The sequence below is a fragment of the Thamnophis elegans genome, chromosome 13 (assembly GCF_009769535.1).
Source record: "Thamnophis elegans isolate rThaEle1 chromosome 13, rThaEle1.pri, whole genome shotgun sequence".
Classification (NCBI taxonomy): domain Eukaryota; kingdom Metazoa; phylum Chordata; class Lepidosauria; order Squamata; family Colubridae; genus Thamnophis; species Thamnophis elegans.
In genome coordinates this window covers 6,873,106-6,889,972 of record NC_045553.1, presented here as the reverse complement: position 1 = coordinate 6,889,972, position 16,867 = coordinate 6,873,106, and the positions used below count along the sequence as shown (strand labels likewise).

The 16,867-nt window shown below is 49.3% G+C and overlaps 1 protein-coding gene across 1 annotated transcript; it reads left to right on the top strand.

Moving 5' to 3' along the window:
- Nucleotides 1–3,941: 3,941 nt before the first annotated feature.
- Nucleotides 3,942–16,752, top strand: WSB2 (WD repeat and SOCS box containing 2). Its single transcript, XM_032229605.1, has 9 exons — nt 3,942–4,093; nt 6,062–6,233; nt 8,741–8,973; nt 11,477–11,611; nt 12,001–12,101; nt 13,032–13,204; nt 14,272–14,385; nt 15,379–15,486; nt 15,994–16,752. Exons 1-9 carry the CDS (start codon nt 4,024–4,026, stop codon nt 16,154–16,156), a joined length of 1,269 nt encoding a protein of 422 aa, XP_032085496.1. The 5' UTR covers nt 3,942–4,023; the 3' UTR covers nt 16,157–16,752.
- Nucleotides 16,753–16,867: the final 115 nt, after the last annotated feature.

Genomic DNA, 16,867 nt, shown 5'->3' with positions numbered 1-16,867 from the left:
TATGTACTAAGAAACGGAAGTGTGTCTCGCAGAGCGGCCGGAACTGGGCCACAAAGGATTCCTGCAACATTATCCCCATCTTTTTTGCTTTTCCTTGTATTCCTTCCCGTGCTGCTGCGGCTCGGCTGAGCTGTGTGCCCTGCGGAATCTGAAACAACATTTGTGACGTAGGACGAGGATAAAGTATGGAGTGGCTTTTTCGGAACCGGAGGAAGAAGCATTGCGGGGACAATTTTCCGTGGAGAAAAAGGCTTGCGGCCCAGCGGAAGAGCTGGAGGGGCAGGGAGAGATTTCCCAGCTGGTCCTGGATCTCCCCCTCCCGTTCCCAGCTTAGATTCTCTTTGGATAGAACTCTTAATAGGAGTCAAAGCTCTTAGGGTCTTTTTCAGGGGAGGAAGCATCACAGCAGTTCCTGTTTGGGGTGGGTTGGGGGAGGTATCATTGTCTTGTCTAGTTTCAGATTCCTTGAGGCATCTAACAACACTTTGTGTCCTCTAGAGCAGCGGTCACCAACTGGTGGTCCACGAGAAAATTTTGGTGGTCTGCAGAAAACGTATTTGCATTTTTTATATTGCACTAAATCAGGGGTCCTCAAACTACGCCCCCTGGGACGGATACGTGCAATGAACGCTTGTGTTGCTGTAGAGAGTCTCCACCTTTTGGGTCTTTTTGTGGGGGTCGGAGGGGGGCAGAAATTCCAACTTGGGGTCTGCTTCAGCCTCCTGGTGGGGGGGGCTTTGGGCCAAGGCTGGAGGGAAGCGCCGTTGGTGGCAAAGAGCCAGAGGGCCTCGTTCCAGTGGGACTGCATCATAGCCTGGGACTGGCTGACCATCTCAGCCCACTGAGCTTCCAGGCGCCGGCACCTGGCCTTGCCCTCCCGCAGGTCTTCCCTCTGCTTGGAAAGCCTATGCTGGTAGTTCTCAGTGAGATGCTTCTGCTGAGCCTCCTTCTCGGTCAGATCCAATTTGAACTGAGCTCTTTTGCCAACTCTTTCTCCTGGGGGCTGCTTAGCTCCAGCAACTGCTTCCTGTTGGGGCCCTAAGGAGCCTGGCAGGCAAGGAGTGGCTGGGAGGGGAGGGGTGAGTAGAGGCTGGCGAGGCACCCCTTGATATGAGTGACATTGAGTTGGACACACCTATCCAGTCACATGACCACCTAGCCACGCCCACTCAGCCGGTCATTAGGCAGATCATATTAGTGGTCCGTGGGTTTTAAAATTCTGAATTTAGTGGTCCCTGAGGTCCGAAACCTGATCTAAGGCTTGAAATGTAGGAAGTCACTGAGAAAGATTGTGTCTGAGGTCACACAAGACGAGAGGCAGACAGTTGGGAGTGGGGGGCTTCGGGCAGGAGGCGATCTCAGCTCTACGCGTGTATTGAACCTGATGGTCTTCTTCCCAGGAAGAGGATTTGGCATCACTAAACTTCATGGCTCGTTTCTGGGATCTTCAGTGGTCTGTGAATTGTAGGAGGAGCAGCCGCAGCTGTTACCTGGCAAGTCAGTCGAACTGTGCTAGATTAATGTATAAAAAAAGGGTCCTTTGCTAGATGAATATATATATATATATAAATGGTGCCATGACAAGAACTGCAAATCATCACCATCACTTAACGACCCCATCATCCCTTGTGGGCTGGAGCCTGTGCAACCGAATGGAGCCAGCAGAGCGTTTGAATGGCCAGATGCCTTTCCTGTCGCCAGAGCCGAGTTTTGTTCAGCAGATACATTCTCACTGTGCCCAGTGAGAATATATCTGTTCTACCTGGGATCTACCTAGGATCGAACTCACACAGCCTCTTGACTGCGAGGCGACAGCGGCACCTCTAGGCCATCGCGCCATTCTTGTGACAAGAACCGGAAATGAATTGAGGACGACTGGTACCTGTTGAGGTTAGAATCCATTATCTTGGATGTCAGATGCTAGAATAATGTACACGCCTGGGTATGTTTATGGACATGCAGGCACACTTTTCCAGGTGACATAACAGAACAACAGAGTCAGAAGGGACCTCCGAGGTCTTCTAGTCCAACCCCCTGCTCAGGCAGGAGACCCTAGGCCATTTCAGACAAATGGTTGTCCAATCTCTTCTTAAAAGCTGCCAGTGTTGGAGCATTCATGTGTTTTCCTGTGTGTTTGCAAAGACAGTTTTGACCTCTTACACTCCCGAATTAATTATTTCCTTGCAATCCGAGGTCAAAATCCTTACTACCACCTTGTAAATCTGGACACAGTTTTTGGTTCACAGAATAAAAGTGTGGCTTTTGGATACAAAGGTTACTGCCTGCAGGGTGTGTGATTGTTATGTGTGTTTGGTATGCGGGTGTGACTAGCTGAATTATGTGAGGTTTTGAAATTCAGTCCACACCTTTTAAAAGCTGGAGCTGTACTTGTTTTGTGGGTCTTTAAGCTAAATGTGTGTTTATCGGCTAAATGCCTGCCCTGTTACATAGGGCAGTGTTTTCTGTATGGCTAGTCCTCGATTTACAACCACAACCGAAGTCAAGATTTCTTTTGCTAAGAGGGACATTTCTTCAGTGAATTTTGCCCTCATTTTACGACCTTCCTCGCCGCAGTTGTTAAGGGAATCACTGCAGTTGTTATTAAGGCCTTTCCTGCTTTACAATACAAGAAAATGCTAACACGAAAATTAACAAAATTAGATAAAACTGAGAACCAAGTACACAAACGATATTCAGGGCGTCCTCAACTTACGACCACACTACGTTGCTCAGGGAGAAATTTGGGAAGGGAGTTCTTCTGCCCCTTTTGACTACTTTTCTCATCACCTTTGTTAAGTGAACCACTGTGGTTGTTAAGTGAGTCACCTGGTTGTTAAGCGAATCGGCTTCCCCCATTGACTTTGCTTGTCAGCAAAGGAGGATCACGTGACCCTCCCCACCCCACCCACCCCCGGGACACTGCGACTGTCGTAAATGTGAGTCAGTTGTCAACCGTCTGAATGTAAATCACATGACCATGGGGGTGCTACAACCGTCGTAAGTGTGAAAAATGGCCACAAGTAGGGGTGGGATTCAGCCGTTTTGGGCGGGCCAGTAGCTCCGACAATCAGCAAAACACGCAATCACCATTGTTAAACCTCAGTGTTGTTGTAACTTGGAACGGTCACTAAATGAACTGTTGTAAACTGAGGACTCCCTGTATAGAGGTTTTATTACCCCATGAGTCATATCATGAAGGCAAACTGGGCAGGTCTCGCATAAGGGACTCGGCTGGGTAAACTGAACCAAAGTGCAAGCAAAGCATAGCTTAGAATGCACCAAGGAGCACACTCCAGCCTTCCCCCAGCTGGATGGACAAGACTCCTCCACCCAGAAAGCCCATCAGGCTGTGGAGGATGGGAGCTGCGGTCAAGCAAGCACCAGATGGGGAAAGCAGTTGGAGGGATCAGACTATTCGTTCCACGAAAGCCCACCAGGCCGTGGAGGATGGGAGTTGAGGTCCAGCAAGCGCCAGATGGGGAAAGCAGCTGGACGGATCAGACTATTCCTTCCACGAAAGCCCATCAGGCCGTGGAGGATGGGAGCTGTGGTCAAGCAAGCGCCAGATGGGGAAAGCAGCTGGACGGATCAGACTATTCCTTCCACGAAAGCCCATCAGGCTGTGGAGGATGGGAGCTGTGGTCAAGCAAGCGCCAGATGGGGAAAGCAGCTGGAGGGATCAAACTATTCCTTCCACGAAAGCCCATCAGGCTGTGGAGGATGGGAGTTGAGGTCCAGCAAGCGCCAGATGGGAAAAGCAGCCGAGGGAAAGGAGTTCGGGCCAGGCAACTTTCTCCCGACTAAATCACTTGCAGCCCCTCCACCAGCTCCCCTTCGCCATCCGCCGTGCGCCCAGGGCGCAAAAAGTGGCGCAGGGGCGGAGCGCGCCTCCTCCTCCTCTCCTCCTCCCCGTCCCTGGGCTGCGCGCCGGATCGGGCTCGCCTGCTTCCCATCCTCCGCGAGCCCGCCGTCATCTGACTCCTCCCGGGTAGGGACGGGCTCGGCGAGAGGAAGCGGCCCCGGATGGAAGCGGCGGCCACGGGCGACGGTTGCGGGCCGCGGCTGCCCCCGGGGGGAGAGGCGGCGGCGGAAGGTGAGTGGTGGGCGCGCCGGTTTCCCCCCCCCCCACCCCGCCCTGCACCCTTCGCCTTGTGCCTCCGGGGAAAGCGAGCCAGGCTGGGCGAGAAGGGCGACCCGGGCGTTTCCCAAGGCAGAAACAAACTCCCCGATGCGCCTGCTGCCTCCCATCACCTGCTTGAATCGGACATGGGGGTCTCGGACACCGGGAAGGGGAGGGAACCAACAGGGCTCTCCTCCTGCATTGGACCTTGAAGGAGGCCCTGGGATCTTCCCCGCTTAGGGTCCCCAAGATCCCGCCCCTCCCCTCTCTGTGCGTCTCCCTGTGGGTGTGAAACTGCCTGGACAAACCTGTGCAAGATTTGCAGGGGTTCCTTTGTCCTTGCCCTGCTTCTGGAGCTGACTGGCCCAGAAGACCCCTGGCTGAATTTGTGCCGCAGGTGGGACTCGAACTCAGGGTCTCCCAGTTGGGGAGCCTGGTGCTTTTAAGCCACTCAGCAGTTCTTAACCCTTTCTTCCCCTTCCCTTTCCCACCCTTCATTTTCCTTTCCTCTCCCCTCCCTGTTCCCTCTCCCTTTCTTTCCCACCCTCCCTTTTCTTTTCCTCCCTTCCCTTCCTCTTCCCCTCTCCCTCCTTTCCCCTTTCCCCTCTCCTTTTCTCTTTCCTTTCCCTTCCTTTTTCCTTCCCTTCCCCATCCTCCTTCCCTTCCCTCTCCTCCACTCCCTTCCCCTCCTTTCCCCTTTCCTTTCCCTTTTTCCTTTCCTTTCCTTTCCCTTTCCCCCTCCCCTCCCTTCCCCATCCTCCTTCTCTCCCCTCCCCTCCTTCCCCATCCTCCTTTCTTTTCCTTTCTTTCCCTTCCCCTTTCCTTTCCCATCCCATCCCTTGCCTCTCCTCCCTTTCCTTTCTTCCTCCTCCCCTTTCCCTTTGCTTTCCGCTTTCCCTTCCTTTTTCCTTTCCCTTCCTTTTTCCTTTCCTTTCCCTTTCCCCCTCCCCTCCCTTCCCCATCCTCTTTTCTTTTCCTTTCTTTCCCTTCCCATTCTTTCCTTTCCCATCCCATCCCTTGCCTCTCCTACCTTCCCTCCCCTCCCCTCCCTTCCCCTCCTTTCCCCTTTCCTTTCCCTTCCTTTTCCCTTCCTTTCCTTTTCCTTCCCTTTTCCCTCCCCTCCCTTTCCCACCCTCCTTCTCTCCCCTCCCCTCCACTCTACCCCATCCTCCTTTCTTTCCCTTCCCCTTCTTTCCTTTCCACTTTCCTTTCCCATCCCATCCCTTGCCTCTCCTCCCTTTCCTTTCCTTTCTTTCCTCCTCCCCTTTCCCTTTCCTTCCCCCTTTCCCTTTCTTGACTCCTATTGAGTGCCTGGACGAATCCCCCTGTAATTTTCTTGGCAAGGATTTTCAGAAGTGGGTTTTGCCATTGCCTCTTTCCTAGGGCTGAGAGACAGGGAACAGGCCTAAGGACACCCAGCTGGCTTCATGCCTAAGACAGGACTGGAACTCAGGGCCCCAAAGTTCCTAACTCCATGCCTTAGCTACCACAACGGGTTTGTCTTCCCCTGGCATGGGGGGGGAAAGTGACTTATGACCCTTTCTCACACTTACGACCATTGCAGCATCCCCATGGTCATGAGATTTACCTTCCGACGCTTGACCCCCGACTCACATTTATGACGGTTGCGTCCTGGAGTAATGTGATCCCTTTTTTAATGACCTCCTAACAAGCAAAATTCAAGGGGAAGCCAGATTCGCTTAACAACCGGGTTACTAATTTAAGAACGGCAGGGATTCGCTTAACAACCCTGGCAAGCAAAGTTGTAAAGTGGGACAAAGCTCAGTTAGTAAATGTCTCCCTTAGCAACATAAGTTTGTGGCTCCGTGGTGGTCGTATGTGGGTTTCCGAGGTATCCCTGTATTTTCTGGTTTTCGTGGTATGGACTGCATCTATGTGGGAGGGGTCTGCTCTGTAATGCAACAGCTACCCTCTCCCCAGGAGAGCCCCTCCTCGTGGCCGAGCTCAAGCCGGGACAACCCCAACAGCATGACTGGAAATCCAGCTGCGAGACCTGGAGTGTGGCCTTCTCCGCCGATGGGACTTGGTTTGCCTGGTCACAGGGCCACTGTGTGGTCAGGCTGCTCCCGTGGCCTTTGCAGAGGACTGAGCAGTGAGTATCCACAACGGGGCGGTGCTGCAGCCCCTTCCCAAGGCAGTTTTGGGACTGCCAGGTCCTCTGGACTCCTGATAGTCAGAATCAGAGAGAATGGCAGAGTTGGAAGAGTCTTAGAGGTCTACTAGTCCAACCCCTTGCTCAGGCAGGAATGGATTAGAATATAGAGAGTAGAGTAGAGTAGAGTAGAGTAGAGTAGAGTAGAGTAGAGTAGAGTAGAGTAGGGAAGAATAGAGTAGAATAGAATAGAAATGGAATAGAATAATGGGATAGGGATAGAATAGCTGGAAGGGACCTTGGAGGTCTACTAGTCCAACCCCTTGCTCAGGCAGGAATGGAATAGAATATAGAGAATAGAATAGAATAGAATAGGGAATAATAGAATAGAATAGGAATATAAATATAAATGGAAATGGAATTGTCCTTTTTTCCAGATTGTTTTGAATAGAATAGAAATATAAATATAAATGGAAATGGAATAGAATAGAATAGAATAATGGGATAGGGATAGAATAGCTGGAAGGGACTTTGGAGGTCTACTAGTCCAACCCCTTGCTCAGGCAGGAATGGAATAGACTACAGAGAATAGAGTAGAATAGAATAGAATAGAATAGAATAGGGAATAATAGAATAGAATAGGAATATAAATATAAATGGAAATGGAATTGTCCTTTTTTCCAGATTGTTTTGAATAGAATAGGAATATAAATGGAAATGGAATAGAATAGAATAATGGGATAGGGATAGAATAGCTGGAAGGGACTTTGGAGGTCTTCTAGTCCATCCCCTTGCTCAGGCAGGAATGGAATGGAACATAGAGAATACAGAAGGGAATGGAATAGAATAGAATAGAATAATGGCATAGGGATAGGGAGATAGAATAGGATAGAATAGCTGGATGGGACCTTGGAGGTCTTCTAGTCCAACCCCCTGCTCCAGCAGGAGAACCTATACCACTTCAGACAAGTGGTTGTCCAATCTCTTTTTTAAAACTTCCAGTGTTGGAGCACCCACAGCTTCTGAAGGCAAGTTGTTCCACTACTTTATTTTTCTAAGGAAAATTTTCCTTAGTTCTAGATTGCTTCTTTCCTTGATTAGTTTCTTCTTTTCCTGCCTTCAAGGTGCTTTGGAAAATAAGTTGCCTCTTTGTGGCAGCCCCTCAGATATTGGAACCTTTCTATCATGTCCCACCCAGCCCTCCTTTTCTCTAGAATGGCCAAACCCAAACCCTGCAATCATTCTTCACATGTTGCTTCTCTCCTTGGTTAGTTTCCACCCGTTGCTTCTTGTCCTGCCTTCAGGTGCTTTGGGGAATAGCTTGACTCCCTCTTCTTTGTGGCAGCCCCTGAGACATTGGAAGGCTGCTATCCTGTCACTCTTCAGACTTGAAAGGAGACCAAGGGAAGAAACAGCAGGCATAAAATCCTCAAATTAAGTTTGCACGTTAGAAAACTAGAAGGGAAAAAGCCTGGCTTTTAGGAAGAGTTTGTTTGCTTTGTCTATTTGTCTACATCTCGCCTTTATCTATCTATCTAAATAAAAATGGCTGCGTTTGTGTGCGTTCCAGCATAACTCTGGAAAGCCTTGAGCAATTTCAACCAAACTTGGTACACAGATGACACTGTCTGGAAACAAATACTGTGGGGGGTAAGTTTGGAAGTTTATTGACATTTGTATGCCGCCCACTCCCTAGGGACTCTGGGCGGCTTACACACAAACAAGGGAATATATAAAAATTAAAATAGAAATACAATTATTTAAAATTCCACAACATACATACACTTAAAATGATGCTAATCAACAGCCCCAGGCCTGCCGGAACAGCTAGGTCTTAGTGGCTTTACGGAAGGCCGGAAGAGTAATGAGGGTCCAGACTCAACGGGGAGATCGTTCCATAGGGCTGGGGCAGCAACAGAGAAGGCCCTTCCCAGGGGGGTCGCCAGCCGACATTGACCGGCCGATGGTACCCGGAGGAGGCCCAATCTGTGTGATCTTATCGGTCTTTGGGAGGTAAATGGCAGGAGGCGGTAAGATAACCCTAACAACCCTCGGAGTGTGTGTGTGTGTGTGTGTGTCCATGTGTTCCAGCGTAATTCCAGAACTCCTGGTCCGCTGAAATGAAAAGGACTGAATTATATCTATAGTTGAAGGGACACAGTGGCTACCGAGCCCCCTTTTTGCTGGCAGAAGCACCATGCCACCCTTTGCTGTTTCTAGGGTGGCCCCACGGGCCAGACCTAAGCACCCTGTGGGCTGGATGTGGCCCCCGGGCCTTGAGCTTGACATCCCTGGCATAGAGGCTCCTGTTTGCAGGCGAAAGATTGAGAGAAAATACTTTCCCCAAGTTTTGCACCGGTTCTCCTCCTCAAGACACCCGAAGTTTCCAGTTTCTTAATAATTAGGAATCTGGGATGTTGCTCGAAAGGGAAAGAAGGAAGCAACTTCAAGGATCTTTTCTAACTCGAAGATCTCTTTTGACCTTCTTCCTTCTGCTCCAACCACAGCCACGTCAAAGCTTTGGAGCCCAAGAACCAGTGTGCAAAAACCAAGGCCAAGGGTTACGGTGGGACCAAGGAGAAGAGCTTGGAATGTGGACAGATTGTCTGGGGTCTGGCGTTTAGTTCGTGGCTGCCGCCCCAATCACATAAGTATCTCCCCTGGAAGGAAACCTCTCCTTGCTTGATCCTGGCCACAGGATTACATGACGGGCAGATTAAAGTCTGGGAAGTAGAAACAGGTAAGTTGCCTTCATTTCCTGAAACAGAGGGCAATTTTGTTAAGGTAATGATAGCTGATCAGCTGCTGTACGGCTGTAAACTGATGCAATGAGAATGTGTCAGCAGGGTTACTGCCACTTTAAGAAACTATCTATATAAGGGAGGCCATGTCTCTCTCTCTCTCTCTCTCCGAGTACGCTTCCATGTTATAGTTGAAGATTGATTGATTGCCTGGTTTTGCCTAGTACGTGTATGTATATATGCAGAAGTGAGTACACCCCCTCACATTTTGTAAATATTTAAGTGGATCTTTTCATGACAACATGGAAGAAATGACACTTGGCTACAATCAGAGGTGGGTTCCTACCACTTCGCACCTATTCGGTAAAACCGGTTCGTCAAATCTACCGTTAGAAGAGGTTCCACCAGTGGACCCGGAAAGCAGGCCACACCTACAGAAGAGGTTCCAAATTTTTTTGAAACCCACCACTGGTCCTTGGATATGATTATTCTACACTCTCATGCTCACATTTATAAAACCCAGTGCCTCTGTGAAAGTTAAGGATGACTACTGCGTTTGTGGTGCAATCAGAACATTGCGTCTGTTGAAGTTGTTTTAACGCAAACCAAAGATGCCTTTTAAAAAACAAGTTTACATCCTATTCTTATGCAGGCCAGTGCTGTGTGTGAGGTAATTTAAGGTGGTTCTGACAAGTGTCGTCGGCATCTTCATATCCGGTCACATGGGCGGCAAGCCACTCCCATCCGGTCACATGGGCGGCAAGCCACTCCCACAAAGGAGGCCACACCCACAGAGTAGGTTCGAACAATTTTTGAAACCCACCACTGGCTACAATGTAAAGTAGTGAGTATACAGCTTGTATAACAGTGTAAATGTGCTGTCCCCTCAGAATAATGCAACATACAGTCATTAATGTCTAAACTGCAGGCAAGATATACCTAAATATTTACAAAATGTGAGGGGGGTGTACTCACTTCTGTAAGTCACTTCTGTGGTTTATCTACAAGGCGTATATTACTGTATACGCCTTGTAGATAAACCACTGTTTGAAAGACAAAACCTCTGTGTCCTGTATTTTGCTCCTGGTTTGTCTCAAAACAGTGGTCACACTGTGCACACTCTGACAAATTTGCTTACAGATACAGGCATGTGTGTGTGAAACGTGGTGATCGCGGTCTGTTCGTGCACACGCTGGACATGCGCTGCGCACAGATGCACAATCCAGCACCCCTGCGACAACCAGCTGCTTGTTGGGGCTTGCGCCGGCATCGCACACTCTGCGCGCTTGCGCACTTTACCATTTGATTGATTGATTGATTGATTGAGTTTGTATGCCGCCCTATTCCCGAGAGACTCAGGGCGGCTAACAATCAAAAGGGAGGGGGGTACAAAATAAAAATTAAAAAATAAGAAGACATACACATTTTAAAAGCAACAACAGTCATACCCTTCAAATGGGGCTGAAAGATTCAGCAGCCCCAGGCCTGCCGGAACAGCCAGGTCTTAATTGCTTTGCGGAAAGCCGGAAGGGTGGTAAGGGTCAGGATCTCCATGGGAAGATCGTTCCAGAGGGCCGGAGCAGCCACAGAAAAGGCCCTCCCCCGGGGAGTTGCCAGTCGACATTGGCTGGCAGATGGAATTTGGAGGAGGCCTAATCTGTGGGATCTGATTGGCCGAAGGGAGGTAATTGGCAGGAGGCAGTCTCTCAAGTACCCAGGTCCGATACCATGTAGGGCTTTAAAAGTAACGACTAGCACCTTGAAGCGCGTCTGGAGACCAATGGACAGCCAGTGCAGCTCGCGGAGGATAGGTGTGACGTGGGTATACCGAGGCGCACCCACAATCGCTGCATTCTGGACAAGCTGAAGTCTCCAAATACTCTTCAAGGGCAGCCCCATGTAGAGCGCGTTACAGTAGTCCAGTCTTGAGGTCACGAGGGTGTGAGTGACTATTCGGAGGGCCTCCCAGTCCAGGTAGGGTCGCAATTGGTGCACCAGGCGGACCTGGGCAAAGGTCCCCCTGGTCACAGCCGACAAATGGTGTTCTAAAATCAGCTGTGGGTCCAAGAGGACTCCCAAATTGTGAACCCTGTCTGAGAGGCGTATAATTTCACCCCCCAGCCTGAGAGATGGAGTAAGTAGCCAATCTTTGGGAGGGAGCATCAATAGCCCCTCGGTCTTTGGACTCGGTCCATTTGCCATAAAAACAGCTATAGAGTGCGGGCGGGCGGGTGGGTGGGCCAAACGAGCCACCGTACTGGTACGCTCTCAGCTGCTCCCAGCCACTAGCCGTACGGCCGCACCGGGAGGTACCCACAACAACCCACCTCTGGTGTGAAGCTTCTTTCACACCCTGCCTCAATACGGCCCAGGTATGTTTGTTTTAAGAGATTGGTTGAAACACAAAGACATAATGTTAACAAGAATTTCGGCAATTAAGCTGCCGATAATCCTCGACAAACCGTGTCATTTTCCTTTTGCTTGTTGCCTCTTTCTCGGCAGGAAACTTGCTTTTTCACCTTGTGGGGCACCAAGATGTGGTGAGGGATTTGAGCTTTGCACCCGGCAACCCTTGTTCCATTCTTGTCTCCGCATCCCGGGACAAAACGCTTCGTGTCTGGGACCTCGGTCAAAATGGTAAGAATGATGATACAGATTGACAGAGTCGGAAGGGTCCTTGTAGGTCATCTAGTCCAACCCCCACCCACCCAAGCAGGAGACCCTGCGCCCTTTCTGACAGAGGGCAGTCCAGTCTCTTCTTGAAAGCCTCCAGTGGTGAAGCTCCCACAACTTCCGAAGGCAACTTCTGTTCCATGGGTTGATTGTTCCCACTGTTAGAAAATTCCTCCTTATTTCCAGGTTGAATCTCTCCTTTTTCAATGCAATTTTCCTTTGTATTTTACCCTGAAACATCGGAGGCCCTGCTTGTTGGACATCCTTAGCAGAGGGACTTGTAGCATTCAGACTTCCTATCTGGGTCTCTAATCCTCACTTTCCCCCTCCCCCTTTTCTATTTTTTTTTCTAGGGAAGCAATTGAAAGTGCTTTCTGGACATTTGCAGTGGGTTTACGGTTGCTCCATTTCTCCCGACGGTCAGATGCTCTGCTCCGTGGCCGGAGAGAAATCAGTGAGTTAATTCTACACGGAAAGGGTCACGTTGTTGATAGTGAGAAATGAGGTTGGTATATAGATCTTTGGTGGCAATCTGCCTTTAGATTTGTCGCCAAGTGGTTGAAATGCAGCACTGAAGGCTGCTTCTGCTGACCACCAGCAATTTGGCAGTTCGAATCCCACCAGGCTCAAGGTTGACTCAGCTTTCCGTCCTTCTGAGGTGGGTAAAATGAGGACCCAAATTATTGGGGGCAAGAGGCTGACTCTGTAAATGGCTTAGAGAGGGCTGTAAAGCACTGTGAAGCAATATATAAGTCTAAGTGTTCTTCCTTCCTTCCTTCCTTCCTTCCTTCCTTCCTGCCTGCCTGCCTGCCTGCCTTCTTTCCTTCCTTCCTTCCTGTTAGAATGCAGTATTGCAGGCTAATTCTGCCCACTGCTAGCTGTTTGATTCTGTCTGGCTCAAGGTTGACTCAGTCTTCCATCCTTCCAAGGTTGATAAAATGAGGGCCCAGATGGCTGACTGTAAACAGTTTAGAGAGGGACGTAAAGCACTGTGAAGTGGTATATAAGTGCTATTACTATTGCTCTTCCTTTTCTCCTTCCTTCCTTCCTTCCTTCCTTCCTCCCTCCCTTCCTTCTTCCTCCCTCCCTGCTATTGTTCTTCCTTTGTTGGGGACAATAGGCTGACTCTAAACCACTTAGAGAGGGCTGTAACAAAGCACTGTAAAGCGGTATATAAGTCAGGCCTGTCAAAGGGGTGACCTGCAGGCCAGATGCGTCACTCACAGGCCACGCCCACCCCGCTCCACAAAGGCAAAAAAACCCCATGTTGCGATATGTCACGTGACGCGATCACCTTTCAATACCACCCCCCCACCCACCCCGGTGGCCTAAAGTGCTATTGCTAGCTATTGCTATTTATTGCTGTCGTTTCTCACCCTGCCAGGCTCTGCTCTGGAGCATGAGCTCCTATTGCCTGCTGCAGAAACTCGAAGGCCACCAAGGCTGCGTGGCGTCTTGTGACTTTTCTCCGGATTCTGCTCTGCTTGCCACTGCCTCCTACGACACCTGCGTGATCCTCTGGGATCCCTGCACGGGGGAGAAACTAAGATCCCTTTGGTAAGGAAGGTGGGCGGAGAGATGATGCCCTTGTGAGGTGGGCTAGATGGCAAGCAGGCCCAGATGAATTAATTCTACTTTAGTGTAAGACTTTAGTGTTAGCAGTTCGGCACTATCTAATAAAATGAAATTCACTGGTGAAAAGCGTAAGGTTCTACATTTAGGCAAGAAAAACGAAATGCGCAGGTACAGTATAGGTGGAACCTTGCTCAATAGTAGTAACTGTGAGAAGGATCTTGGAGTCCTAGTGGACAACCATTTAAATATGAGCCAGCCATGTGCAGCAGCTGCCAAAAAAGCCAACACAGTTCTAGGCTGCATCAACAGAGGGATAGAATCAAGATCACATCAAGTGTTAATACCACTTTATAAGGCCTTGGTAAGGCCACACTTGGAAGACTGCATCCAGTTTTGGTCGCCACGATGTAAAAAAGATGCTGAGACTGTAGAAAGAGTGCAGAGAAGAGCAACAACAAAGATGATTAGGGGGATTGGAGGCTAAAACATATGTAGAACGTTTGCAGGAACTGGGTATGTCTAGTTAAATGAAAAGAAAGACTAGGGATAACATGATAGCAGTCTTCCAATATCTCAGGGGCTGCTACAAAGAAGAGGGAGTCAAACTATTCTCCAAGGGACCTGAGGGCAGAACAAGAAGCAATGGGTGGAAACTAATCAAGGAGAGAAGCAACTTAGAACTGAGGAGAAATTTCCTGACAGCGAGAACAATTAATCAGTGGAACAGAATTGCCTCCAGAAGTTGTGAATGCCCCAACACTGGAAGTCTTTAAGATGTTAGATATCCATTTGTCTGAAGTGGTGTAGGGTTTCCTGCCTAGGCAGGGGGTTGGTCCAACTCTGCTATTGTATTGCATTGTAGTTGATAACCCGGCCTTACCATCCAATTTTCTCACGGACCACCAGTTGGTGACTGCTGGTTTAGATAGCTTTACCAAGGGATTGAACTGGGTGTATTTACAGGTGTTTTTCATCAGCAGCTGGTAGTCCCCCCCTCTCCCCCAGGTTGGCTAGTAAGAAGATTCCAACCTGTTTTTCCTTCTTCCCAGGCATGTCCCCTTGCAACCTGCAGTGGACCAAGGTGTGAACTTCTACACCAGCTCCTTGAGGTCGGTGTGCTTCTCACCCGAAGGCCTCTTCCTTGCCACAGTGGCAGACGACAGGTGAGAGACTCCAGAGTGGAACGGAAATGCTTACGTTGCTACGGATCCTATCCCAGATATTGTGTCTTAACCTCAGGGGTGTCAAACTCAATTTCATTGAGAGTCACATCAGGGCTGTGGTTGACCTCAGGGGGCCGGGTAGACATGGCTGACTAGGTGGGTGTGGCCATTTGGGTGGACATGGTCATCTTGATGCCACTCACTGGGCGTGGCCGACTGAGTGGGCGGGGGCAGCTTGACACCACTCCTCTGATGTTCTCCAGATGATTGGGCCTACAGGTCCCATCAGGTCGCACTGGCTAGGTGAGATGGGAGTCAGAGTTCCAAAACCTATGGAAGCTTAAGACGGCTGGTTTTATTTAGTTTGGTTCTTGGGCTCAACTTTGGAATGCAAGAAAGCTATTTTTGCTTTGGCCCCACAGTGGAGCTAGCAGCAGATTCGGACAATGAGGAGGCTGGTGAGGAACATGGGCCAGTCCTGGAGTCTGGGGAAGGCTCGGACGAGGGCTCTGTGTCGGAGGTAGAGAGGGGGCCAGAGCTGTATGACAGTTATCAGCTGCCTTCAGAGTCTGACATCAGTGAGGCAGAAGAACAGCTGGAGCCTGTTCCCAGTGTGCACATGCGCAGAGTTGCCAGATGAAGGGAACAACTAAAGAACAGCGGTTGACTTGGGAGTAAGGCCATAGGGGGACAATGAATGGCCCCTCCCAGAGGAAATAAAAGAGGAGCAATAGGGGAGTGGAGTTTGCAGGAGACCATTAATTCGCTTCATTAGTACATGATTCTCCGAGACTCCTTGCCAAGTTTTGCAGATATTGTCCTGGCAGCTCTCCAAGTCAGATAAGGCCTGTGACTATAAATCCTCCCTTGAAAAACTTCGCTGAAAGTGAATGAGAATTCAGTGTCAATTAATAAAAGGTTTTTTTTGTCTGGACAAGGAGTTTGCTTCATGCTCTCGGGCAGCCTCAGTCAGAACACTTTTATCTCCTTTAGGCTCCTCCGGATTTGGGCATTAGAGCTTGAGAATCCTGTTGCTTTTGCTCCTGTGAAGAACGGTCTCTGCTGCACTTATTTTCCACACGGTGGGATCATCGCAACGGGGTAAGTTCTGGGCGAGAACCATGTGGACTTCGTTGCAAGGGGGGGGGGGAGATTTTAAGTGTATAGAGTGTGCTGAGAGGTCTATGAACCATCTACCTACACCACTTCAGACAAACAGTTATCCAACATCTTCTTTAAAACTTCCAGTGTTGGAGCATTCACAACTTCTGGAGGCAAGTTGTTCCACTGATTAATTGTTCAAACTGTCAGGAAATTCCTCCTGCTTCTCTCCTTGATTAGTTTCCACCCATTGCTTCTTTTCCTGCCCTCAGGTGCTTTGGAGAATAGCTTGACTCCTTCTTCTTTGGGGCAACCCCTGAGATATTGGAAGACTGATATCATGTCTCCCCTAGTCCTTCTTTTCATGATACATATCCAGTTCCTGCAACCGTTCTTCATGTTTCAGCCTCCAGTCCCCTAATCTTCTTGGTTGCTCTTCTCTGCACTCTTCCTCGAGTCTCCGCATCTTTTTAATGAATGAACTCAGTTCTGTTCTTCCTGTTGCAGGACCAGAGATGGCCACGCCCAATTTTGGACAGCACCTCAAGCTCTGTCTTCTCTAAAGCACTTGTGCCGGAAAGTTCTCCGTGGCTGCTTCACCAGCTACCAAGTCCAGGCGCTGAGCATCCCCAAGAAGATGAAGGAATTCCTCACCTACAGGACTTTATGACACCGGCCCAAAGGAGGCGCTGCTGTGACTGATCCGTTTCTCGCTTTGCATCGTGTTGCACACACCAAGACAAGACAAAACTCTTTGGGATGCCAAGCAAGGAAGCAACCTCATTTCCTAGCTGAGAAAATGACCCCAAGGATGCTGTTGGCAAATTCTCTTTTTCTGAACTAGCCATGTGGAAGAAATCTTTTGCCATAATTAAAATTGGCCAGTTACCACCACCACTACCACCACCCCAGGCTTTCTGGGATGTGGGTCAAACACCCACAGCTGCCCCTCGGACATTTTTTTAACAAAAAAACCAACTCAGGATACAGAAGGAAACAATGATAAGAATATCATTATTGAATCAGCTAGCGGCAACTTTTTTGGTTATTCCGGAGTGATTTTGGCTCCTGTTTATCCACTGTCTAGGAAAAAAAAATCAGGTTTGGATCTTCTCCATGAATGCAAACGTGGAATTGGAAATCTTTCCTGCAACAATGGGCCACTGGATGAAGCTTATGCTGTTTACAGGGAGATGGGAAATCAAAGCTGTGCTTTATTATTATTTTTTGCCTGGCTTGAACGGGGAAACGCTTTGTCAGTAAAATAAGCAAAGAGGTACATATCAAGATTAATGATCTCAGAGCAATTTGGGGTCCCCCCCCGTTTCCCCCCCCCCCGAAGATCAGAGAGCAAAACGACCAATGATGGATAAGCAACGAG

What these genes read in the sequence shown, in the direction of transcription:
- WSB2 (XM_032229605.1), top strand. Translation starts at nt 4,024, where the DNA reads ATGGAAGCGGCGGCCACGGGCGACGGTTGCGGGCCGCGGCTGCCCCCG. An exon ending in AGTCTGGGAAGTAGAAACAG is followed by an intron (nt 8,974 to 11,476) that starts GTAAGTTGCCTT and finishes CTTTCTCGGCAG; the next exon opens with GAAACTTGCTTTTTCACCTT. An exon ending in GGTGGGATCATCGCAACGGG is followed by an intron (nt 15,487 to 15,993) that starts GTAAGTTCTGGG and finishes TTCCTGTTGCAG; the next exon opens with GACCAGAGATGGCCACGCCC.